General features: G+C 35.6%; 2 protein-coding genes across 3 annotated transcripts in view; one reads left to right on the forward strand and one right to left on the reverse strand.

Annotated features, from left to right (window-relative positions):
- LOC147830838 (uncharacterized) overlaps positions 1–23,814 on the reverse strand; it is a 688,366-nt gene that overhangs the window by 637,207 nt on the left and 27,345 nt on the right. The window lies entirely within an intron of this gene.
- The window catches only part of spon1b (spondin 1b), a 153,327-nt gene that overhangs the window by 109,217 nt on the left and 20,296 nt on the right, over positions 1–23,814 (forward strand). For both annotated transcript variants that reach the window (XM_087311102.1, NM_131517.1), the window contains 5 exon segments: positions 8,143–8,207; positions 12,411–12,612; positions 14,248–14,388; positions 18,248–18,323; positions 22,374–22,559. In XM_087311102.1, the coding sequence (XP_087167228.1) occupies positions 8,143–8,207; positions 12,411–12,612; positions 14,248–14,388; positions 18,248–18,323; positions 22,374–22,559 (670 nt within the window).

Here is a 23,814-nt window from a genome sequence, read left to right on the forward strand (position 1 = left end):
TGGTACACTGTGGTCAAAAAGGGTCATAAAGAGCAGTTGAACAAGTGTACTGTCACGATTACCAGCGATCATTTCCCATAAGATCGCTGGTTTGCACCTACAAATACCATGGACTACAAATCCGCCATTTCTGGACTACATATTCATACATGCACTCCGGTCACACTCACACATGCTTCCTCATCTAGACTGATTACATTCACACCACCTGAGGAAAGTCAGAGACTGATTAACACACACTATTTAAGCCATACATTTACCCCTTCAGTTTGCCGAGTCTTGTTATCTGTCACAGTAGCACTACAACACGTTTCCCAGTCTTGTTATCTTGTGTACCGACCATTAGCCTTGTTAGCCTCTTTGTCTTTGCCTGCCGCCTGCCTTTCTGACCTCTTGCCTGTATTCGAATGTGATTCTGGATTGTCCTCACACACCTGTTTGCACCTGTTTTGACCACTGCTTGCCTGACTGTGAATAAACCTGCATATTGGATCTTACCTCAGTTGTTGGTGTTACTCCCCGTCGTTACATGTACCTATATATATATAGCGATGATGTGCTAGAACATGCTAAATTAAACAGCATGTAAACGCTAGCATATTACTAATCATGATAATTTATTTTAGCAAAATCATGAACATGCTTAAAATATGCTTGCATCATGGTAAACATCATATTCATCTTTTAAAACATGTTAAAAACATGTTAATGTATGTTAGACTTGTGCTGCCCATGCGAAACGTATACAAGTCACGTTCATAAATGTTCAAACATGCTAACAACATATTAAACATGCTAATTAATTTTAGTAGCATGCTTAAGATGTTATCATAATAGTTAACATGCTCATTTATGTTAGTAAAACATGCTAGAAATTAACTAACAGCATGCTATGTCACGATAGCCCTGTGTTAAGACATGTTATAAACATACATATCTGATAGAATTGTCCAAACTATGCCAGACTCATGCAATGTCATCCTAGTGGGATGTTAGAAGGTGGTAACAACATGCCACTATATTTAAAGAACATGCTAACATGATATTAAGCATGCTGATTTATATTAAATGGTAAAAGATGCAGAAATTCATGCTAGCAATGTGTTAGCTCATGTTAAAAGATGTCCGTAGCATTTTATTGACTTTCTCTGAGTAAACTTTAAGGTATTTTTTTTTATTTCAGACCTGACTTTGTCAAGTAAACATAAACTTTTGTCAAAAAACTTCACTTTTTTTTCTTTTTTCATTAAAATACTACAATGTATCATTTGTTGCCTTTGATCTGGACCAAATGAACCGAACTACAGATGTGAAAGCAGCCTGAATAATGTGTTATACATGTATATTTTATATCTAAATATACTATAGATAAATATTTTCATGGATTCATATGTGTATTTATATACACATGGATTCATGGATTCATATGTGTATTTATATATACATAATAATTATGCGCAGTAACCACGTATATAATGCAAACACAAATTTTATTTTGTGTTTATAGTATATTTATTGTGGATGTGAGTAATGGCCATTAATCATTGTCATGCATTGTTTAAATTAAAATCCACATATGCAAATGCATAGTGTAATGATTAGTCTTAAACTTAACAATTAACATTTGTTTTTGTGTTTATAGTGTAAATCTTGCCTACGGTAAGTGTAATAATTCATCTTAAAATGTTTCAGTCATTATTTGTTCACCCTAATGTTACAGAGCATGTATGGCTTTCTTTATTCTGAGAAAGTATACATTATGTAGTTTCATTAACCCCCTTGACTTCCACTGAATGGAGACAAATAGTTAGACTCCTTCAAAATATATATTGTGTGTTTTACAGAAGAAATTAAGCCTAGTGGATGACATAAAGGAGAGTAAATGGTCAAATTTTAAGTGACCTGTTCCTTTAAACACTGTAAATGAAAACTGTCATTAACATTCATGCAGCGGTACACAGGATATCTGCATCTGTAAAACAAACACCAGGCCAGAGCGTGTGACCTGTTTGTGAATGCGGGTGGGCAGCCTCAAAAATTGAGAATATGTTTGTGACCAAAACACCAAAGCAAAATCAAAAGTGCACTTGCCTCAAGGTGATAAAAGTTGAATCGGAGACAGACGTGTTCTTCACAGAAGCCTTTTGGGAGCCGTAGACACTCTCAAAGGTTGAAAAATCGCCAGTCAGCCATGAACAAAATGTCTTTCTGTTTTCTTGAAGCTTCTCCTGTACATCCCTCCCTAAAACCCTCAAGGAGGTCAAAAAGCTTCAGAAGAACTTAGTTGCTGGCCCACATTTTGGCACTGATGCAGTGTTATTATTTCACACCACAGTCTAGTATGCTCATGTTCAAACCACTAGAGAAGTTTTTTTCTTGGTTCAGCGGTTTGGTGATTCACTTTGAAATTTCTCTCCCATGTTGTCAATCTAAGTACACTTGATAAATCCTTCAAATAAGCAGAAGCGAAGTCCATTTGGCCCGTTTTAAGGCAATGTATTTCTTTTTGGTTCGAACGCGAGATAGCAAACTACCAAAGTGTTGGACCATAAATTAATATCCTCAAGCATGTGCGGCACCATCTGCCTCTCTGAAACATATTCATCAATTTGACCAATTAGCAGATTAATTGCATAATTACGTCGAGGCAGCTGTGTATTTCTCACAAAAGTGCCAGCATAGCCAGAATGAAGTCTTGGAGGCGGCTATACAATAATACTTCTTTCCAGAATCTTTGTTTGGTTTACGTGTTCCCATTCCCAACCTGTGACAGATTGGTTTTTAAAGACCCCATGGCAGTACACTTGCTTCTTTTTTATATATCAGTATTTAAAGTGAAAAAATGGATTCAAACCGTTTTTGTCATGGGAGCTGGGTGCATTATTAAGGAAGCTAAAGACTTAGGGGTGTCCAGACTTGTACCTTAAGGGCCACCACGTAATACCTGTAACTATACACTGTAAAAAAGCTTGGTTCCACATAATCGATTTGTGTTGGGGCAACATGAATTGAGTTAACTTAATTTATTTTTACAAATTTAAGTGGATTGAACATAAAACGATTAAGTTGTCCAAAACAAACTCAAGAATTGTGTTGTTTCAGCTCATTTAAGAGAGTTTAAACAAACAGCAAACGTTATTTTTAGTGTAGTATAGTAAAAAAAAAAGTATAGTAAAAACTCAATGAGCTGGTTCAAGTGTGTTTAATTAGAATAGGAGCTAAAATATGCTGGACAGGACCCCTCAACAAGCAGTGCAGGACACCCTGATCTCACATCCTTAGGTCATGTGTCCATTCAGGTCAGGAGATTAAGTTTTACCTGCACAGCTGCTATTAGCTAACATCCGTTAGACACACATATTCAAACCTCACTCAGATCTGGGTCACGGCACCAATTTAAACCAAAGAGTTGAAGAAGAAGAATTAAAATTGGTGCCGTGACCCGGATATGACCTCAATCCTATCACGGCACCAATGTAACTCTTCTGCTTTTACTCCCCTCACTCTAAGTGTGATTCAAACTAAGATGTTTGGCATGGACAGTGTGCAAGGATACTAAAGACTTAATCTAACACCTTCAACTCTGCTTGCACCGCTTCAAAACAATGTTTTCGACTTTGGAGGTGGAAGCACTAAAGCACAAGGCTGATAAAGACTTCAGTCTCTTGCATCAGACAATAGTGCACCCCTTGAGACTAAGGCAGGGATGTTCACTCACTTGCATGTTAACAGAGCCTTAGGTTTCACTTTGTTCTTTACATAAAGATATCATATGAACACTTGGAATACAACATAAGTGGCTTGTAATACTTTTATACTTTTTGGCAATAAATACATGTAACTGTACCTTTCTTTGAACGTTAAATACTTTATAGAAGTAGTTTGGTTTAGGAATGGATGCAAAGAATGAAATGCATCTGGATCTGACACAGCAGACAAGCAATTGCTAGTCATGGAGTATCCATGAATACAGAATGCTGAAGTGGTGACTAGTGTGTTTAAAGTAAGAAAGACCTAGAGGTTGACTAAATGTCAAGATGTGACGAGAGTGAGAACTTTTTGGTTTCATTGCAGCTGTTATTGAATAACTGTTGCAAAGCAGGTCTTATTGTTGAACCAGTTAGTGTGTCGATAAATATAGAACTTGAATGCACAACAATATATCTTTGTTAACCCATGTGGCCCATATGTGCTATTTCCAAGAATATATGCAGTAGCAGCAAATTTACTTTTAGTGCTCTTGACCTAAACTGATGGCTGTTTTTAAACCTCCAAACTAAATCTGCATGGAACAAGCAATAAACCCTGAATAAGTGAATATTGATTTTTATGCTGCTTTGTATTGGCTGTCCTTGCGTTAATGTAATTCATGCAGACCATCTACAATCCCACTTTGTACATCTGTTTGATGTTGGGCGGCAAACCGTGAGTGTTCACACACTTTCCTCTCTCAGATCTGCATCAAAAGAGCATTTGCCATTTGCATGTTAATATTTTAGTGGTCTCACTTTCACTGATCTGAATGGGAGAGTTTTTGTGTGGACATTTGTAATGACGGGCCGTTTACTGCCTGTAGATTGAGGTTAAGTGTCAAAAGACTTTTTGAAAGCCATGTAGTATTCATTGCCTTTTGACAGATCTGAGCAATCCTGAATCTACTTGCTTAACAGTATCTGGTGCAAAGTAGCCCATTATCACATTATATGTGGGAAACCATGGGGGGAACAGAGCTCATTATTTAAACTAAAATATTACCCTAAATCATATTTCACACTAGCCCAGAGTTTCAAATTCTTGAATCACGTACAGTATATTGCAGACTGTACTGTCATTTTTTTTAACTGTCACCAAACTAAGATCACAACAGCCAGTACAGCCAAGAGTTATGAAATGAAATGAATAAATGACTTTTCATTCCAGTTGACTTGTTTCCATTTACTATTTGACTTTCTAGGGCAGGGGTGCCCAACCTCAGCCCTGGAGGGTCGGTGCCCTGCTGATTTTAGCACCAACCCCAATTAGACACACCTTAACTAGCTAATCAAGCTCTTACTAGGTCTACTACAAAACTCCTGGCAGGTGTGTTGAAGCAAGTTGAAACTAAACTCTGCAGGACATTGGCCCTCTGGGACCAAGGGTGGGTATCCTTGTTCTTGGGTAATCTTGGGTTAAAGTTTAAAAATTAGTTCTTACCCCTCTACAAATTAGAGTTGCATAACTCTCGTTATGTAATAGAGTGCTGGAATGTAACTTAGTGCTGTGTTATGAAGGCCAGCTGGTAAGTTCCCAGACTCAAGAGGCTGTCCATGTAACAACGCTTACATCGGATTAATGAAAGTGAGCCATTAAAAATTAACATGCAGACAGCAAACCCTCGTTTGATACATGGCTGAAGTGAGTTTGTCATCTAAAAATGCTGAGATGATTCAGTGATTGATGCTTGTTTGAATTACCTCCAGAACAAATCAAGTAAAACTAGAGGGGTTGCATTTGGGCCGTGACCCTAAAGCGATTGTGGTGTTAGGGTAGTCCATGTCACATTGTACCTACACTGGGTGTGCAGTCATTGTTACTCTCATTACACCATAGGATCTACAATAGGTTCTTGAAAGGCAATATCCTGCACTTTAGCTTCCACACATTTGCCTAAAAGTTTCTAAAGTTTGTCTTAAGACCTTAATTACCTGGTGCAAGTGTGTTTAATTAGAGTTAAAGACATGTTTTGTTTATCAGAAGTGATGAAAACATTTGGATCACATCAGAAATGGAACATGGAGCAGATTTTGTCATTTTGGCCCCCCAAACCAAACATGCAAGTTCCATCATGCCCAAATATCACTTGGAGCAGTGGGGAAAAAACTAGAAGGGTTGTATTGGTGCCATGACTCAGATGGGTGCAAGGTTCTACCACAGGGGTGCTCGTGAAAGTTGATACTGGGTGTAACATCTTTAGCATTTATGTTAGAGCCCAACCTCTCATCCTAGTACAACTGGAAGGGCGACGTTGGTGCCATGATCAAGATGGGAAGTGCGTTTAGTGGAGGCCAGCTAGTAAGAACTATGGAAGTAAGCCTCACTTTTCTGGCCTCTAGAGGCATACAAGTTCAATTCAATTCAATTCAGCTTTATTTGTATAGCGCTTTTACAATGTAGATTGTGTCAAATCAGCTTCACATAAATGGTCGTAGTAACTGGAACAGTGTGGTTCAGTAACTGGAACAGTGTGGTTCAGGTTTTAGTGTTTAAGTTCAGTTCAGTTCAGTTTAGCTCAGTTCAGTGTGATTTAATCATTACTGAGAGTTCAAACACTGAAGAGCAAATTCATCGATGCGTAGCTCTACCAATCCTGAACCATGCGAGGCAGTAAAATATGTTAGTGTTTGTAGCAACTTTAACATTCTTGTAAAAGCCAAAACGCTCATCCCCGAGATGTTGGTTTGCATCCAACTTGGAGCGGTGTAAGTAGAACTGGGAGGGCTATGTTGGTGCCATGCCCCGGAAGGAAGTGCAGTGACGGGATGGGAGCAAGATTTTGTGGGTAATTGTGGTACTACAGGTGTACTTGTAAAACTTGATAATAGGTGTAGCACCATTAGCATTCATGTAAGAGCCCAACCCCTCATCCTAGAGATGCTGGTTCGAATCCTGCTTGGAGTTGTGTTAATAGAACTAAAAGGGCTAATCTGGTGCCGTGACCCGGATGGGAAGTGAGTTTATTAGAGGCTAGCTTGTAAAAGCTGTGGAAGTAAGCCTCACTCTTCTGGCCTCGAGAGGCATACTAGTGAAATATGTTAGTGTTTGCAGCAACTTTAACATTCTTGTGAAAACCCAAACAGTCATCCCCGAGATGCTGGTTTAAATCCTGCTTGAATTGGTGTAAGTACAACTGGAAGGGCTACATTGATTCCGACAAGACCGTCAAAATTTGCTCTGTCCACCCTGCTATTGGTACTCTTGACAGTCGAACATGTTTACATGTTTTATAATGAAATAATCCAGTTAAAAGCTGTTTGTGTAGTAAGGGTTTTGTGTTCATGTTTAAGTGCTAGAATAATTTCCACAGTTCTATTATATTATTATTGCGCCTGTCCTCACGTGAACGCATCCTACATTACAAACTGCGAAACCCACATTGTAATAATAATCAACCCCTACCTCATTTTTCCTTGGGAACTAAAGTTTACATGGCTGCATCCTCAGGAATCCTCTCATGCAGTACATTCCTATTTGACGCTCTCGCAAGCAGTGATGTGAATGCACAGTTACTCAACTGGCCTCAAGAGGTGCTTTAACAACTGAAATGAGAGGTTGTGGTCTTTGGCATCCTTATTTTTGTCCCTGCTTTCTTTCATGAGACATTATTTCAATCCACATTGAATGGTTCAAGTGGAACTGGAGGGGTTAAACCATGTGTAAAACTCTTGGTAAGAGCTGTGTTTAGAATAAAGATAACCTGCCTTTCAGCACAGTGGGAAAAGCCCTATAATGAACAATGTGGCACAAGCTCTGTTTTGCTGGAGTATTGCGCCTGAAACTGTCAGCGGTGGCGGTACCTTCAGGATCCTGTCTGAATGTTGGAACTGAAAGTCAGACACTTCTTTGAGCTTTTACACTTGCATTGCAATCGCAGCCACACAAGTCCCTAGATGAATACATACAGGGTTTGTCTTTCTAGCTTTTTCTGCAGCTGTCGATCTCTGTATCTTTCTCTTGCCTCAGTCACTCTCTCACTTTCATCATTCGACTCTTTGAGTGTTCTTTACTAATGTGTTTTATTGTAGGCGTTTCTCGTAAGTCTTAATAAAGTATTGTTAAAGTGAGATGTCTTTTCCCTTGGGTTCAGGTATCACATAACAACAAAAAGAAATGGATCAATGCTCCAAGCAATTGCAGAAATCTTAAACACACAATCAGAAGTGAAGTATTGTCATGGATATAAGCTTTTTAGAAGTTCGGGGAGAGAAAGAAAGCTTGGAAAAGAAACTTTTCTTTTTGCAGCGTTGGAAAGATAAACAAATTGAAGAAAGTAGAACACAAAATCCTTTCTGTTTTGTTTCGGCTCTGTTGTTGTTCTATATATAGGATGTAATAAAACTTCAAATTCTCCTTTTCTGTCTGTTTTTCTCCATCTTTCTCTCTCAGGGTGATGATGTTATGACAGTTATCAAAACCAAAGCCCAGTGGCCCGCCTGGCAGCCTCTTAATATGTAAGTTTCCATTTCTTTTGTGCTTTTTTACATTTATGCTAATACACCAAAAAGTGTTTTGACACTTTAGCCACACTTAAACATGCACAAATGTCATTGCGTTAGTCTGGATGACAAAATATCAAACTAAATGTGACTTAAAGTGTCACTTTGGAGCCGCTGTGTATAATAAATTCAAGAACTAAAAACTATCCATATCTAAAAGTTCTTTGATGGGGTTTAAAACATGAAACAGCATAAATTATGGATTTTTTTCTGTAAAAGATTGCAGAAGCAATATCAAACATTGAGAGAAGTTGATTTAGTTTTCTAGCATACATACACAGTATGAAACAGAATTTGCGGTCAGTGAGAAAAAATACTTATATTCAACACGGATACATTAAAATTAGGGATTTCCCGATCAGGTTTTTTGCCTTCAAGTAGGAGTCCTTTGATTCAATACTTGCATAATAACATAAAGGCTTAATAGAGACATGGGAGCTACGGACGAACTCCATATGTCTGTAAACAGGGAGTATATTTTATAACAGGACAAGTGGTTTGTCAGAAATCTTCTTAAAAAGGGATGGCAGAGCTTTCTAGGTGAAATAGTGGCGAGACAGCATTTCAAATTAAGGTTCTACGTTTGGTTTTAATGTGTCTTAACAGGTTTGTTGTGGTTAATGTAGCCTTTTCCTTTCCACCTCAAGCAATGCCAAGTTTACATATCTCACAATGTTGGTGATGGCAATGTTGTCGTCATCAACTTTATAATACCTCCAGACGGCAGACAAACACGCGCTTTTCGCTTCAAGCTACTTCCCTGTTCTGCTTTGCCGGCATTTAACTAATAGGCTCTATTTCACAGAGAAAGCTCTGCCAGCCCTTTTTAAGAAGGTTTCTGACAAACTCCTTTTTTTTACTTTTAAGATGTAACCCATGTTTCGGTCACCACAGACATATGGAGTTTATCCATAGCTTCCATGTTTTTCCTAAACCTTAAGAACAATAAATCATCAAAATAGAATGTTTCCTGAAGGATCATATGCACAATTATGTAACAAAAATTGGATTAACGGTTGCTTAAGATGCAACAAAATTGAACTTTAGTGTGTGTGTATGTATATATTTATACATATATACAGTGTGTGTGTGTGTGTGTGTGTGTGTGTGTGTGTGTATACTTCTATACAGCTCAAAGTGACATTTAAAGGCTTAACTAGGTTAATTAGGCAAGTTATTCTATAACGATGGTTTGTTCAGTACACTATTGAAAAAAAAAATTTGCTTAAAGGTGCTAATAATTTTGTCCCAAAAATATTTTCTTAAAAATTCAAAACTGCTTTTATTCTTGTCGAAATAAAACAAATAAGACTTTCTCCAGAAGAAAAATATAATCAGACATACTGTGAAAGTTTCCTTGTTCTTTTAAATACCATTTTGAAAATCAATATATATATATATATATATATATCAATATATATATATATTACTTGCAATGTGAGATATATTTTGATTTTACAAAAACATTACATTTTCAGGCCCACAACAAGATATTGGCATGTAAATTAATTTTCAGTTTCGTTTTAGTATTTGCAAACATCTGCCGAGGAGCAGCACTGTGTATCGGGTTAGCATTGTCACCTCACAACAAGAAGGTGGCTGGCTTGAGTCCTGGCTAGGCCAACTGGCATTTCTGTGTGGAGTATGTTCTCCCCATTTTCACATGGGTTTCCTTTAGGTGCTCCGGTTTCACAGTTCAAAGACATGCAGTACAAGTGAATTGGATTTACTAAATTGCCCATAGTGTATGAGTGTGAGAGTGTATGGGTGTTTCCCAGTGCTGGGTTGCAGCTGGAACGGCATCCGATGCGTAAAACGTATCCTGGAATAGTTGGCTGTTCATTCCTCTCTGGTGTGCCTTGATAAATAATGGATTAAATTAAAGGAAAATAAATGAATGAATGAAACGTCTGATGTTCATTACGTTTTCACATATGACATGGCAGACTGAGAACATTTGAAACAGTATTATTATTTTCCAAATGTTTCTATGGTCTTGATTCTCCTGGAAGAGTCATTTTCAGTGGAAAACAATAAGGGCTGGTTCATGAAAAAAAAAAAAAAAAACTCTCTTTAGCACCTGCTGGGTATGTAGATGTTTTTTTCCCGCTCACTAACGAGGCGGTTAATATTTTATGTGCGGTTTTGTTTAGAGAAGGCTTCCGTTTTTTGATGAGAGTAGCATTTCCCCTGCGGTGCTTTTGCGATTGAGGTTAATGGCCTCCTCCAGCTCCAATACATCAGGACATTCTCTTGACCTATTTTAACATAACACTGTCAATTACCACAACCAATTTACCCCATGAAGGGGGAATGGCATGGCAGACGCTAATTATTTCTAACCAGAAGTCAGACGTGTGTGGCACTTTGCTCCAATATTGCACACCATACCTACAAGTAAGAGGCAGAACTTTTTTTAATATATAAATTTAGCCTAGCGAATGCAGGTTTTTCTCCCTTGAGAGGTCTTTATGACTGTATTTTTGTAACTCTTTAGTTACCAAATTTTATTCTTATTTATTTAATTTTATTTTTGATAATGAAATGAAATTATAATAATAGTTGCAATGACATTTTATTTTATAATCACCAACTAATTCCAACTGGTGCAAATAATTGTTATTAAATATTTATTCATTTATTATCCAGCATATGTTTTACGCAGCGGATGCCCTTCCAGCTGCAACCCATCACTGGGAAGCAACCATACACTCTCATTCACACACATACTCTACAGCTAATTTAGCTTACCCAATTCACCTGTACTTTATGTCTTTGGACTTGTGGAGGAAACCGGAGCACTTGGAGGAAACCCACGCGAACGCAGGGGTACATGCAAACACCACACAGAAATGCCAATTGACCCATCCGAAGCTCAAACCAGCGACCTTCTTGCATAAATTATTATCATTAATATTAATAGTATTCATTTATTCTTTCATTAATTTTCCTTCAGCTTAGTCCCTTATTTCTTCAGGCGTTGCAACAGCGAAATGAACCGCCAACTTATCCAGCATATGTTTTACACAGAGGATACCCTTCCAGCCGCATCCCATTATTGAGAAGCACCCATACACTCTTGCATTCACACACACTCTACACTATGGCCAATTTAGTTTATTCATTCACTTGTACCACATGTCTTTGGACTGTGTAAAAAAAACAGAGCACCCGAAGGAAACCCACACCAACACTATGGAGCTAATTGTTTATATTAATATGAAACATGGGAACAATATGATGATAAATGATTGAAAACTCTATAGCAAAAGCAAAGAAATGTTTGGATGGATGTAATTATGTATTTATTGTTAAAAAAATTTTATTTTTTATTTTTTATTTTTATTTATTTTAATTTATTATTTTATTTGATTTATTTTAATATTTCTTTTTGTTTTGTTTAATTATTTATTTTTTTTGTTTTGTTTTATTCTATTCTATTTTATGTTTTTGCTTTGCTTTGCTTAGCTTTTTGCTTTTTTATTTTTTGTTTTGTTTTATTTTGTTTTATTTTATTATTTTGTTTTTTGCTATGTTTTGTTTTGTTCTATTTTATGTTTTGCTTTGCTTTGCTTTGTTATTTTTTGTTTCAATTTGTTTTATTTTATTTTTGTTTGTTTTGTTTTGTTTTGTTTTATTATTATTTTTTATTTTTTGTGTTTTATTTTGTTTTATTTTGAGTTTTGTTTTGATTTGGTTTATTTATTTATTTATGTTTTGTTTTGTGTTTTATTTTATTTTATTTTATTTTATTATTTTATGATGTGTCCCAGATTTATATGTGTTTTAATTTCTCAACTTCTTATCTGCCTGTTGTGCATGGCCCTCTCCCTCTTTTCTTTAGCTCTCAAGTGTGGGCTGTGCGAGTCATAAGGTGCTGGTTTGATGATGAATATTTAATATGTGTTAATCAATAGATCCCAGAAACATCTTCAAGCGTGCTCTGCTGAAACGGCGACAGTTGCTTTGGTGCTGGTTTGTTATCACGGCAATTAGTTTGATTAATTACCATCTGCATGAAGTCTTGAAAATTATGCCTTGGCGCATAAAACATGACACAGGGTTCTTGTAAGCAGCCGCTATGTTTGTGTACAGCCCTTCCTCCAAAACAACAACTTCATATTCGGTTGATTTGCTCTCTTTCTGCTCTTATTTCAGTCGCGCCGCCCCATCAGCTGAGTTTTCGGTGGATCGAGTCCGACACCTGATGTCCTTTTTGACCATGCTGGGCCCCAGTCCTGACTGGAACGTGGGTTTGTCTGGAGAAGATCTCTGCACCAGGGATTGTGGCTGGGTCCAAAAACTGGTGAAGGATCTGGTCCCTTGGGATGCTGGGACTGATAGCGGTGTCTCTTATGAGGTCAGATTTCAAACACCTTAATACTAAGGATGTCAACGATTAATCAGCAATCAATTAAGTAAGGAATATGATGATGGGCTATTGAATTGTCGAACAAAATACCTAGGAGTACATCTATTTCTTATAACACACTAGAGTCTGTTTTTCCACTTTTACTATGATTACCACACCTATAGACCCTGTTCAGATGTTTTACTTCAAGATTTGACTGTTGAGTGTAGGCTGTGAAATCACTAAAGTCAAGATAAAGTTTTGTTAATGAATATTATTATATTGAGGGTGAGTTGAATGGTTTACTTTTGAGTAAACTATCCTTTTAAACTGCACTATACGAAGAAAGAAAATTATTTAAATGTATTTAATATTCAAGTAAATAATTACTTAAAATTATCAAACATTCTCTCTCTAGGTCTGATTTATAAATAAATCCCATCAAGGTTCCTTTCCCTGGGGTTTACTGTTAAACATCAAATGTCTGTTTGTACATTCATATAACTTCAAAACAGCTCTGATGCTTTTCATTCATTCATTCATTCATTTTTTTTTTTCGGCTAAGTCCCTTTATTAATCTGAGGTCACCACAGCAGAATGAACCGCCAACTTATCCAGCATATGTTTTATGTATTATTATGTTTTGCTCGTCTAGAAAATGCTTCTTTATATAAAAATCTTTAATACTTCGACTAGAAACAAGACAAAAAATCTAAGTAAGAAAAGCCTTTTTTGCAGTGCACTCATTCACACACAGACATTCTGGCTTAGCCAGTTTACCTGTACGACATGTATTTGGACTTGTGAGGGAAACTGGAGCACCTGGAGGAAACCCACGCAAACACGGGGAGAACATGCAAACTCCACACAGAAACGCCAACTGAGTCAGCCGGCGCTCAAACCAGCGACCTTCTTGCTGTAAGGCGATTGTGTTACCCACTGCGTCACCCCTGATGCTTTTCATATTTGGAAAAACAAACACTAAACAAAATAAAAGTAAAGTAATTGAAAGCTTTATAAACTGCATGCAAAGTATTTAATCACATGCATTAACACATTAAGCCTTAATTTTTAGTTAATAGAATATTCTGCGTGCCCTGTGGGTTTAATGTGGAAAAAAAAACTTTTATATAACCAAACCAAAAGCTACTTTGTTGTGCTTCTTCGTTGTCCCATATTTTTACTTTACTGCATATTAATATACAAAACCAAAGCCTGCGCTAGATAAATACATACAGACGAACACAAAAAAAGTCAGTAGCATGTTAATATTTACTCAAGCTGCTCAGAGCAAACAGCATTAAGTCTTACACATCACAAATGCTAAGTGGAACAGCGCTTCACATGCTGCCCCCTGCTGGCATAAGATATTTTTCCTCATTATAAAATGAAGTAAAAGCTTAACCAAGCAGTTGGAGCAGCAGTTGGTCTTTGTTTTGCAGCGTTTCTCTAAAGGGCTCAGAGTGAAACACAAGTAACTGTCAGGTGAGGCAGGAAACAAGGCCATAAATCACTGAATTTATGAATGATGCATATGGAGATGAAAGGTGGGAGGCCCTGGCAGATGGCAAGCAAAAGTCACATACTCTACCTCTTTTTTTTTCCCTCCCTCTCTTTCTCTGTCTTTTCATACGTATATATAAGTCTCCCAATAAACCCAGCATTCCACAGGAGCGCATTCGACCCCTGACCAGCTTGGATCACCCACAAAGCCCTTTTTATGACCCATCAGGTGGTCCCATGACACCACTCGGCCGAGTGGTGGTGGAGAGAATTGCAAGAAAGGTGATTTATTTATTTTTTTGTGTGTGTGTTGTTTTGTTTCTTAATTGTTTTCACATCTGTCCTAAAAATTATATATGTAACAGTGATTTTGATGTAATATAAGAAAGTCTGAGGTAATTGTTTTTAATTATTTTTTATTTTTGGAAAGAAATTATTGCTTTGATTCAGCATGAATAAATTAAACTGATTAAAAGAAAGTGTCAGCGCAAAGAGGTCCCCTGAAACCCTCAACCTACCCCAGCACCACCTGTCTAGATCTGTTATGGAATCAACAGAACTTACATACAGGAAGTTTCATCAGATGACTTGAAACAATTATTTGAGAAGATTTAATTAAAGTAATAAAAAAGTTAAGGAGAGAATTTGTTTAGAAAGCTTTTATTTATTTTATTAATTTAAATAACTCTAATATTTTTAGGGAACGCTAAATCATTATTTTAGGGTTGGATTTTTGGTTTATTTCTTGCATGAACTGGATATTTGAAATGTATAATGAAATAATGAATGAATAAAATATATTTTTATGTTTTCTGCAAAAATTAATCAATTGATTAAAAGTAACAGCAAAGACGTGTATGTTGTTATATACAATACTTTTTAATTGCAATTTGTTTCCAAATTTTAAATACAAATAATGTAATTTAGTGCAGTTTTAAAATTCATTTGTATTAAACAAAATAGCAATGAAAGAATATCAATATTTGGTGGAATAATAGAAAATTGTAATGATTTTTAAGTTCAGATATTTCTAATAATTGTTTAAAATGCCAATCCATTTTAGGTCTGATGATTTAGGGGATATATATATATATATATATATATATATATATATATATATATATATATATATATATATATATATATATATATATATATATATAACAGATTTTTTATTATTATTAATTTTATTAAAAATTTTAAATACAATTTTTCTGTTTATCAAAATCATTTAATAAAATGATGCATCATCATTTATTAAGTGTAAAAATTGTTAAATTGTTGAATATTTGTTTATTAATTTTATTTGTTACTTACTGTATGTCGTTTAAAGGAAAAAATATTACTTTAGTCAATATTGCTTTTATTACTATTGCTATTAATAATTATAATAATATTAAGAATAATAATAACAACAATACCAATTAACATTTGAGTAATTTCTGAAAGACCATGTGACTCTGAAGACTGGAGTATTGAAGCTGAAAATTCATCATTAAAATCACTGGAATAAATTATTGAATTAAATGATTAACTACTTTCAAACAGTTGATTTATAGTGCAATAACACTTTACAATTTTACAATTTGTACTGTATTTTTGATGAAATAAATGCAGCCTTGATGAGCAGGAGAAGCTTATTCTAAAACATTTTAAAATTCTACTGACCCCAAACTTACAGTACGCTGGTAGTGTACACTTATGCTTATTGCTTTGATTTATTGCTTGCATGAATCCATGCAAATCAGAAATATATATTTTTTTGCAATAGTTAAAGTGATTAAAAGTGACAGTAAAGACTTGTATGTCGTTACATAAAATTCATTTTTATTGTTTTTTTTTTCAAAACTTTAAATACAAATAATGTCATTTATTATTATTATATAATTATATAATGACAACAAAGAAGTCACGATGTCAATATTTGGTGCAATAATCCTGATTTTCAGTCACGATAAGTAAAAAACATTTGTTATTCTGACCAATTGTCATTTTCGAAGAGTAAAATAATCTACATTTAATGACAATATTTTTTATTTGAAATTTGGAAGCCCATGAATCAGACGTTTAAAAATAAAACAAATGTTACTTTTTTACTCAAACCCATACCAAGTAAATACAGAGAACATTGTGGTTGTTTCACAAGTGGTCTCCCTTTTTTTTTTAAAGCTATTGACCTTATTCTTCAGTGACTTCAATGAAGTGCGAAGAATTGTTTCAGAACCTACGATTCAGTTGCCTATGGGAGAATTGACTAGGAATAATAAATGGCAGAAAATGGTCAAACTGCTTGCTCCACAAACAGGTGTGTTCATGACTATACATAAAAAAGAAGAATAATATAATAAGAAAATATTGGTCTGCATCATCAAGCAGCAGAACGAGCCGTTTTTTACATCTAAAAATCAATGGAAGTAAATGAGACTGGAAGATTCCAAAGCGCTTGTACGTAAAGAATAAGGTCAGTATATTTGGTATGTAATTGTTTATTATGCACGGTAAAAATATTGCTTCCTTAAAATTATTAATTGAGTCAAATGAACTTTTCTAGCCATCTCAACTAACATCAATCAAATTCATTAAAAATATTACGTTAATCTTTGTAAAACTAAAGAAAAGTATTTAGTTTAAACTTGATTTACTTATTCAGATAAGTTCAATCAATATAAACATTATTGATATTTTGACTTACTGTCAGTAAAATGTTTATTGTGTAAGTTAATTTATAAAAATGCTAATAATTTAATAAAAGTGTTAATAACTTTTGCTTTAATTTTTAATTTACAAAATGGTGCATTTTTAAATGTATAATTTTTAAATAGATTCTTATATAATAGAATTATATTCATCCGTTTCTTAGCATTCACTACAAACAACAGTGTTGTTTATTATAGTTACTCACCCTGAATGGCTGAGTCACAAAAGTCCATTTGCTAAACAAACTAAAGCAATTGCTTACAAAAATATGCCAAGGCAAAATGACTAGTAATAATTATGGCAGAAACTGCTTCCTCTACAAACAAATGTGTTCATGATTATACATAAAAAGTAGAAAAATATAATAAGAAAATGTGAGTCTGCAACATCAAGCAACAGAACGAGCCATTTTTAACGTCTAAAAAACAATGGAAGTGAATGTGAGCGGAAGATTCCAATGGCTTTGCCCGCTCGTACGTAAATAATAAGGTCAATATATTCGGTATGTAACTGTATATTATGCACTGTAAAAAAATATTGCTTCCTTAAATTTATTAGTTGAATCAAATTAATTTTTCTAGCCATCTCAACTCACATCAATCAAACTGACTAAAAATATTACTTTAGCCTTTGTATAATTTTTTTTTTTTTGTTGAAACCTGATTAACTTATTTAGATAAGTTTAATCAACTAAAAAATTATTCTTGTCTTGACTTTGTGTCATTAAAATCTTCATAGTGTGTAAGTTAATCTTTAAAAATGCTAATAATGTAATTACTGTTAATGTAATTTTATAACTGTATAATAACCATTACAGTTAATGATTTTATAACTGTTAATGCTAACTTTAGCTCTCTTAACAATTTTCCTTTCGTTTTTACTTTAAGAGTTTGAGCTTGTTTTAATAGGAATGTATCACTGTTTATTCTAAGTTCTCCTCCAAAACTATGAGTTTCTTAGTATTCACAACGAACAGCTGTGTTGTTTATTATAGTTACTAACCCTGAATTGCTGAGTCATAAAAGTCTATTTGCTAAACAAACTAAAGCAATTGCTTATAAAAAATATGCCAAGGCAAGCACTCATGATACACCAAAACCGCAGCAGCGCTCATAACACATCTGTTATCCTTCATATGACAGCGTTTGGAGGATTCGATCCCAAAATCATCCATTCTGGAACTTATCGGCTTCCAGATCCAGAGCTGTTAATATTCCACAGCAGATGTTTCATCTCTATCTCACAGCTGGGAAGAATCTCATCTTTAAGCTTTTGAGTGGGGTAAAGCGTGGGATTGCTTCTAGCCAGCTAGTTTACAATCATCTGCCCCCGGAGAATCTTTTTTTTTTTCTCATGCGCTGGGCTTAGCGTGATAGTGATCAGATGGCAAATGGTGGATCTTATCAGGCGCTGTGATGTTGATCCATGTTCTTCCAATCTGCAGGGAGAGCAGTGCAATACCGTGCCCGACACGATAGACGATATCGTCGCTGATATTGCTCAGGAGGAGAAGGAGGAAGGTGCGTACGGCAACGCTATCTTATCCAATTTGTAGCACCTCATTTAAAAACATAGCCACCGGACAGTTTAATGAACAAGGCGGCCAGCAGGTATCTTAGAGTAAACCTCCCAATGTCCCTTCTGTCACGGTTAAGTCAACCAGCAGGAATATGAAGAAGAATATGCTTTACCATGGTACACTTCAATTATGTTTGTTGGCTAATGCACCGTGCCAGATTATTACCTGTAGTTTCCCTCCACATTTGGGAATGGAAAAAGAGGAGGACTTAAACAAACAACATACAGCGGCACCAAGATTTCTGCACTACTATAGCAGTTATTAGTCCTGTTTGATAGTGGAGAAAAAAGATATATATGTAATTCTAGAATAGCAGGTACAGTACATTTCAAACATTTTACATAAAATAACATTCATAAACTGGAATGTGAAGTAAACTTTATTATTAATGTTATATAAGGCAAAATGTGGTCGATAACATCTGATTTTGTTACCAATCGTTGGCTACAACTTATTGTTGAAGCACTGACAGAGTTGATATTTCCTAACATTTTGTGCTTTAGCTCAAGATGCTAACATCAAACCAGACACTAAAGGGCATGTTTAAAACCCAATGTAATGTCCCAGGCACACACAACATCATAAGATGTTAATATTAGGTTAGATTTAGGTTGTGGTACCTGGTGACCAAAATTTAATGTCAAGTCAGCGTCTATGGACAACGTTATTTTGTTGTCCAACAACGAGGTCAAATGATCTTGATATTTGGTTGATATTAGGTTGTGTTGCAACGTGGCCAACATCTTAAACCAACGTCTTATTGACGTCAAATACTGACATTTATTCGTCATGTATGGCAACCAAAACATCTAACCTTCCAGAATTTCCGGCCAGAGAAAGTGACATCAGAGCAAGTCACATACTTTTTTATCAATGCTTTAAAGATTGTCATGCCTTTTAATAGATCTAAATGGGATACAGCCACACACTTTTTTTTCAATTCAATTCACCTTTATTTTTATAGCGCTTTTACAATGTAGATTGTGTCAAAGCAGCTTCACATAGAATATCATAGTAAATTGAAACAGTGTCCGTTCAGTTTTCAGAGTTTAAGTTCAGTTTAGCTCAGTTCAGTGTGGTTTAATAATTAATACTAAGAGCCCAAACACTGAGGAGCAAATTCATCGATGTGCAGCTCTACAAATGCCGAACCATGCAAGCCAGTGGCAACAGCAGCAAGAAAAAAAACTTCACCAATTGGTGAAAGTGAAGATTTTAAAAACCTCGAGAGAAACCAGCCTCAGTTAGGCACGGCCATTCATTTTATGGTCAAACGTCTTGTGCAGAGCTGCTGTCAGGCGCTGAAGGCTGGAGAACGCTGGACATCAGCGAAGATTTGTCTGTCCCTGGAGTGTCACAGGAATCAGTCTTATGCTCTTCACTCTTCCAAGACCGCCACAGCAGCTGCTCAGGATACGGCCCGGTCCAGGATTATGGAAACCTTGGGTTCATCTCGTCGCTGGTCTTGGATCACATCAGTGGCGCTGCATAGTCTCTGCGGGCCTCGGGATGAGTATCCCCAGGTGGAAATAGTGAATTAAGAGAATAATTAGCGTAGTTGCTTTTCATAGTGTATATAAACAAGATGCAAAAAAAAACCTGCATGGAGCACATTCATGCATCATACCGCTATGTGATGCATTATGTGTATGCTTTACTAAAAAGATAGGTCTTTAATCTAGTTTTGAATTGAGAGAGTGTGTCTGAAACTTTAGGAGCCATGAATAAGAAGGCCTGGCCTCCTTTACTCGACTTTGCTATTCTATGTAAGTGCTACCAAAAGCCCTTAATAAAATACAGTTTAATGGCTAATATAATACATAATATGAATTTTACTTGGTATAATTACTGTTTTGACATTGTTGTGATGGTTGGGTTCAGGGTGGGGTAGAGGTAGACATTAATAAAATACAATTAATTTGAATATTAATAAATTTATTTAAATAATTCTCATTAACTTCCGGACGCTGTATCCCTTCTAGATGAGCAGATGTAATAGAGTTGATCAGATGGCATGGACAGATACAAAATACAATTTTTTAATATTACAAATAATTTAGCAAATAGATGTTTCATGTAAATGTTTTTTAACTTGGTAGAGTAAACAATCAAAAAAAATGAACATTTGATTTTCGGTAAAGATTAGTTTTTTTTTGGAGACGCAAAATGCTGAGAGTCACTGAGAACTGATTGACATCTGTTGATTTTGCAGTCAGTTAGATTGCATTCTCACCATTTACAGTACAAAGTCTGGTTTCGTTTTGCTGTTGGATTGTCCTGTAGAACACTTTTATAGTTCTACTGAAAAAAAAAATACCCAGAATGATTTTACCTAAATCCCCTTTTAGCTACCACATGTGCATAAATACATTTTTAAGAAGAAGAACCGAACACAAGAAAGATCAGATCAAATTCGACACAATCAATGATTTACAATAAAAAAAACACATTTTATATACAGTACTCTAAAACACTAACTTCAACTAACACTAACACAACTGTTGTCAACTAACTTCATGAACTTAGCAGTGAAACCAGACAGCACATACAGTTGAAGTCAAAACTATTCACCCTCCTGTGAATTTTTTTTATATATTTCCCAAATTATGTTTGACAGAGTAAGGTATTTTTTGCAGTATTTTATATGATATTTTATCTACTGGTGAAAGTTTTACTTGTTTTATTCCAGCTAGAAGATAAGCAGTTTTTTATTTTTTTAAGTCAATATTAATTAGCCCCGTTAAGCAATATTTATTTTCGATTAACAACAGAACAAACCATTGGTAAACAATGACTTGCCTAATTACCCTAACCTAATAAACCTAGTTAAGCCTTTATACTCTATATTAAACCATATATAATATCCATAAAATAAGGCCTATATGAAGGGTTAATGGTGCCAACTAATGATTAACAGTAAAATGACTAATTTTATCTCCTCCAAACAGAAAACCCCCAACAATCAAAAATGCATAATTATATGGTGTCATGGTTTTGTGATCAAAAAATGTGGTGATATTGAAAGTCAATGGGGCAAAAACAGCCACCAACAGTAAATTCAGGAGAGAAAAATGAAAATCTTATGCTCCACAAAAACTAACAATGCAACAAAGGCAATGTTGTTACTAATCTTTCACATGTACGTGTGATAAAAGGTTTAAACATACAGTCCACAATTACTTTTTATATTGAAAATAAGTAATTTTGTGTGTGATTTCACCAAATCATTTATTAATTTGGCAATTAAAGAGTTAAAATCATGTAATTTTCTCATGCAAGTCATTAATCATGTATGTTCTTTTAAAAGTTTTGTAAGTTTAGGAAAGTTCTTTTAAAAACATTTTAATAGTTTTGATCAGGATTAAGGCGGATTAACAGATTTATGCAAAAAAAAAAATTTATCTGATGCATTTTTATAGCAGTTTTAGTAAATGTTTTCATCCCTAACAGAACAAAAGGGTAGTAAGTTTGAACAGTGCACAAAGGTTAAGCTGAATACTAACATATTTTGTAAAATACACTATTATGCACTGTCATTAGAGCAAAGATAAAAGAAATAAGTTATTAGAAATTAGTTATTAAAACTATTATGTTTAGAAATGCTTTTAATGAATCTTCTTTACGTTAAACAGAAATTGGGCGGAAAATATACAGGAGGGGCTAAAAATTCAGGAGGGCTAATCATCCTGACTTCAACTGTATATTAACTTAATAAAATCCCAGCATTCTTTGACAGTTACACTAAGCCGTATTTCGCAATATACTCCAAACTCAACCGTTATTGCTGTCAGGCTGCTCATGAAATGCTTTAAAAGCAAAACCAAAGCTCAGAGCAGAATTAAACCGAGACAAGGACAAAAAGTTACAAAGTCACAAAGAAAAGTCAATGTTCTTTTACAGCATGCCCATTAAGAAAAGCTTTAAAAGTGTTACTGCTGTTCACAAGCCCTGCCGTTTCCTCTAATGAGTCTCTCCACTGACTTTCCTGCAGGAGATAACACTCCAGAGACGTGCATTTACTCCAACTGGTCTCCGTGGTCGGCCTGCAGCTCCTCCACCTGTGATAAGGGGCGGAGGATGAGGCAGAGGATGCTAAAAGCGCAGCTGGACCCCAACCTGCCATGTCTGCACACCCAAGACTTTGAGCCCTGTATGGGGCCGGGCTGCAGCGAGGAGGGTGAGCTCTTCAGTGCATATAAAAGCCTTTCAGGGCAGATTATGAGATCGCCATCTGCCAGGATATAGAAGGTGCATGGTATATGAAGAAGAAAAAAGGAAATATTGGCAATACTTTAGAATAATAGTCCTTTAGTTAATGTTAATGTATTTACTATATATATATATATATATATATATATATATATATATATATATATATATATATATATATATATATATATATGCAATAAATACACACACAAACACTCTCACCGGCCACTTTATTAGGTACACCTTACTAGTACTGGGTTGGACCCCCTTTTGCCTTTTGAACTGTTCTCGTGGCATATATTCAAACAAGGTACTGGAAATATTCCTCAGAGATTTTGGTGCATACTGACATGATAGCATCACGCAGTTGCTGCAGATTTGTCAGCTGCACATCCCCGATGCGAATCTCCCATTCACATTCCAAAGGTGCTACTGGATTGGGGTCTGGTGACTTTGGAGGTCGCTCGAGTACAGTGAACTCATTGTCCTGTTCAAGAAACCATTCTGAGAGGATTCAGACTTTATGACATGATGTGTTATCCTGCTGGAAGTACCTATCAGAAGATGAGTATACTGTGGTCATAAAGGGATGGACATGGTCAGCAACATTACTCAGGTGGGCTGTGGCATTGACACAATGCTCAATCGGTACTCATAGACCCAAAGTGTGCAAAGAAAATGTCCCCCACACCATTACACCAGCACCACCAGCCTGAACCATTGAAACAAGGCAGAATGGATCCATGCTTTCATGTTGTTGATGCCAAATTCTGACCCTACCATCCAAATATCGCAGCAGAAATTGAGACTCATTAGACAAGGCAATGTTTTTCCAATCTCCTATTGTCCAATTTTGGTCAGCCTGTGCAAATTGTTCTTGCTCTCAGTTTCCTGTTCTTAGTTAACAAAAGTGGCATCCAGTGTTGTCTTCTGCTGCTGTAGCCCATTCACCTCAAGGTTGGACGTGTTGTGCGTTCAGAGATGCTCTTCTGCATACCTCGGTAGTAATGAGTGGTTATATGTTGGTTACTGTTGCCTTTCTATCAGCTGGAGCCAGTCTGGCCATTCTCCTCTGACCACTGGCATCAACAAGACATTTGCACTCACATAACTGCAGCTCTCTAGATATTTTCTCTTTTTCAGACTATTCTCTGTAATCCCTACGGATGGTTGTGCGCGAAAATCCCAGTAGATCAGCAGTTTCTTTGACCATGTCTTTATGC

Source organism: Danio rerio, chromosome 25 (assembly GCF_052040795.2).
Source record: "Danio rerio strain M-AB ecotype USA chromosome 25, GRCz13ab, whole genome shotgun sequence".
NCBI lineage: Eukaryota > Metazoa > Chordata > Actinopteri > Cypriniformes > Danionidae > Danio > Danio rerio.